The sequence below is a fragment of the Athene cunicularia genome, unplaced genomic scaffold (genome assembly GCF_003259725.1).
Source record: "Athene cunicularia isolate RWA unplaced genomic scaffold, athCun1 SCF_176, whole genome shotgun sequence".
In the NCBI taxonomy this organism is placed as follows: Eukaryota; Metazoa; Chordata; class Aves; order Strigiformes; family Strigidae; genus Athene; species Athene cunicularia.
The window spans coordinates 11,737-13,610 of NW_020799240.1; the positions used below are offsets into that span (position 1 = coordinate 11,737).

The 1,874-nt window shown below is 57.9% G+C and overlaps 1 protein-coding gene across 1 annotated transcript in view; it reads left to right on the plus strand.

Annotated features, from left to right (window-relative positions):
- Positions 1 to 1,679, plus strand: part of GPAA1 (glycosylphosphatidylinositol anchor attachment 1) — a 4,093-nt gene extending 2,414 nt beyond the window's left edge. The window contains exons 5-8 of the mRNA XM_026867143.1: positions 106 to 302; positions 1,034 to 1,187; positions 1,265 to 1,348; positions 1,432 to 1,679. Of these exons, the coding sequence (XP_026722944.1) occupies positions 106 to 302; positions 1,034 to 1,187; positions 1,265 to 1,348; positions 1,432 to 1,632 (636 nt within the window). The 3' untranslated portion in view covers positions 1,633 to 1,679. The remainder of the gene's footprint in view (positions 1 to 105; positions 303 to 1,033; positions 1,188 to 1,264; positions 1,349 to 1,431) is intronic.
- Positions 1,680 to 1,874: the final 195 nt, after the last annotated feature.

Genomic DNA, 1,874 nt, shown 5'->3' on the forward strand with positions numbered 1-1,874 from the left:
GGAGGGGGGATGCGGGTCAGGGGGGGGCCTGGGCAGTGCCGGGGGGGCTCGGTTGCACTTGGGGAGCTCCAGGGTTTCGGGTTTTTTTTCCGACTCTTCCCACAGCTGCCGCGCTCAGACTGGGACTCGCTGCCCGCCTACGCCCACAGCCTCCAGACGCTGCTGCTGATGGTGCTGTCCCAGGCCTCGGGGCGGCCCCGCGGCGACCACGGGCTCTTCCTCCGCTACCGCATCGAGGCCATCACCCTGCGCGGCATCAACAGCTTCCGGCAGTACAAGTACGACATGACCACCGTGGGCAAGTGAGTGTGAGGCTGTTTCCGAGTGTGTGGGGTTTCTCAGGGGGTGAAGCCCCTCCTCTTTGCTCTCTGTTACAGAATTTCACCAGGCTGGGGTATCTCTGGGTTTGCTTTATTAACTGCTCAGGGTTGGGCCGGCACCGCAGTGAGTGGCCAATGCCCAAAGGCCTCGCACAGTTTCTACACTATTTCTAAACCTGTTACCTAAGTCCAAAGTCTTTGTAAGGTTCCTCTCAACCTTTTAGTTCCTGATTCCCTTCATTTATTACAGTTCACTACAGTCCCCCATCTCAACCCAATTCTGTTCTGGTTCCAATCCCTGCTTCAGTCTCAGGGTCATCTTTCGGTTCATTGTCATCTTCATCTTCCTTCCACTAGTTTTCATCTCGCCCAATTCTGAGAAAGACTTCAAGATGTTCTATGAAAAGCTTAGGTAGAGCGAGCAGTTTCTAGGTACTAAATTCCCTTAAAGTAGCAGAACCCCCGTGTTTGGTCAAGGAACCATCCTTTGTTCAAACTGTCTCTGTAGGATCAGCTTGCCGGGGTTTTAAACCGGCCTTGGGCTGGGACTATACAAGCAGCAGGCTAAGAACGCTTCTCAGGCCTGTCGAGCAGCGTTGCGGTTGCCTTGGGAATCTCCCGGGCTAGCGAAGCCCTGAGCACGTTTCACTAGGCCTTAAACTCTGATTTCCAATATTCCAGAGGTTATATTTAACATTCTCCCATGCCCACAGGACGCTGGAGGGGATGTTTCGGAAACTCAACAACCTCCTGGAGCGGCTGCACCAGTCCTACTTCTTCTACCTCCTGCCCTCCCTCTCCCGCTTCGTCTCCATCGGCATCTACATGCCGGCTTTCGGCTTCCTCATCCTCGTCCTCATCCTCAAGATATCCTTTTTGGGGGGCCGGGAGGCGGGCGAGGGGCGGCCCAAGGCGCTCAGCTCCTTTCCCTGACCCACCCCCACGCCCTGGACCTCTGGTTGAAGCTGAGCAAGTGTGAGACGGGTGGCACCGAGCGGCCCTGGGACAGCGACCGGGCGGCTGCCGAGGTGGGGGCCCTCCCCCTCATCCCCTCTTTCCTCCCCTCCCCGCTCCCACCATCTTCCTCATCCTCATCCCACCTTTTTGTCAGGACTCCCGGCCCGGTTTGCTGGTGCTGGTGCCCCCGGTGCTCATCTGCCAGGCGGCTGGGCTGGCGCTCTACTGCCTGCCCGTGCTGGGGCAGCGCGTGGCCACCCAGCACTTCCCCGTCTCCGAGGCCGAGGCCGTCGTCCTCACCGCCATTGCCATCTACGTCGCCGGCATGGCGCTGCCGCACAGCACCCACAGGTGATGAGGGGGTGGGCGCTGCCAAACAGCACCCAACAGGGGATGAGGGGTGGGGGTATGACCCACACCTGGACCCCAGGGAGTTATAAATGTGTCGTGATCCCCTGGGGTTGGGTTAAGGTGAAATGACACCAAAGGACAAGGTGAAATGTTTTACTGGGGGAAGAAAGAACTTGAACTTGGGGAAGGGTGGTAAGTGGTATGTGAGAAAGGGAAGGGAAAAGGGGAAGAATGAGGGAAAGGGGA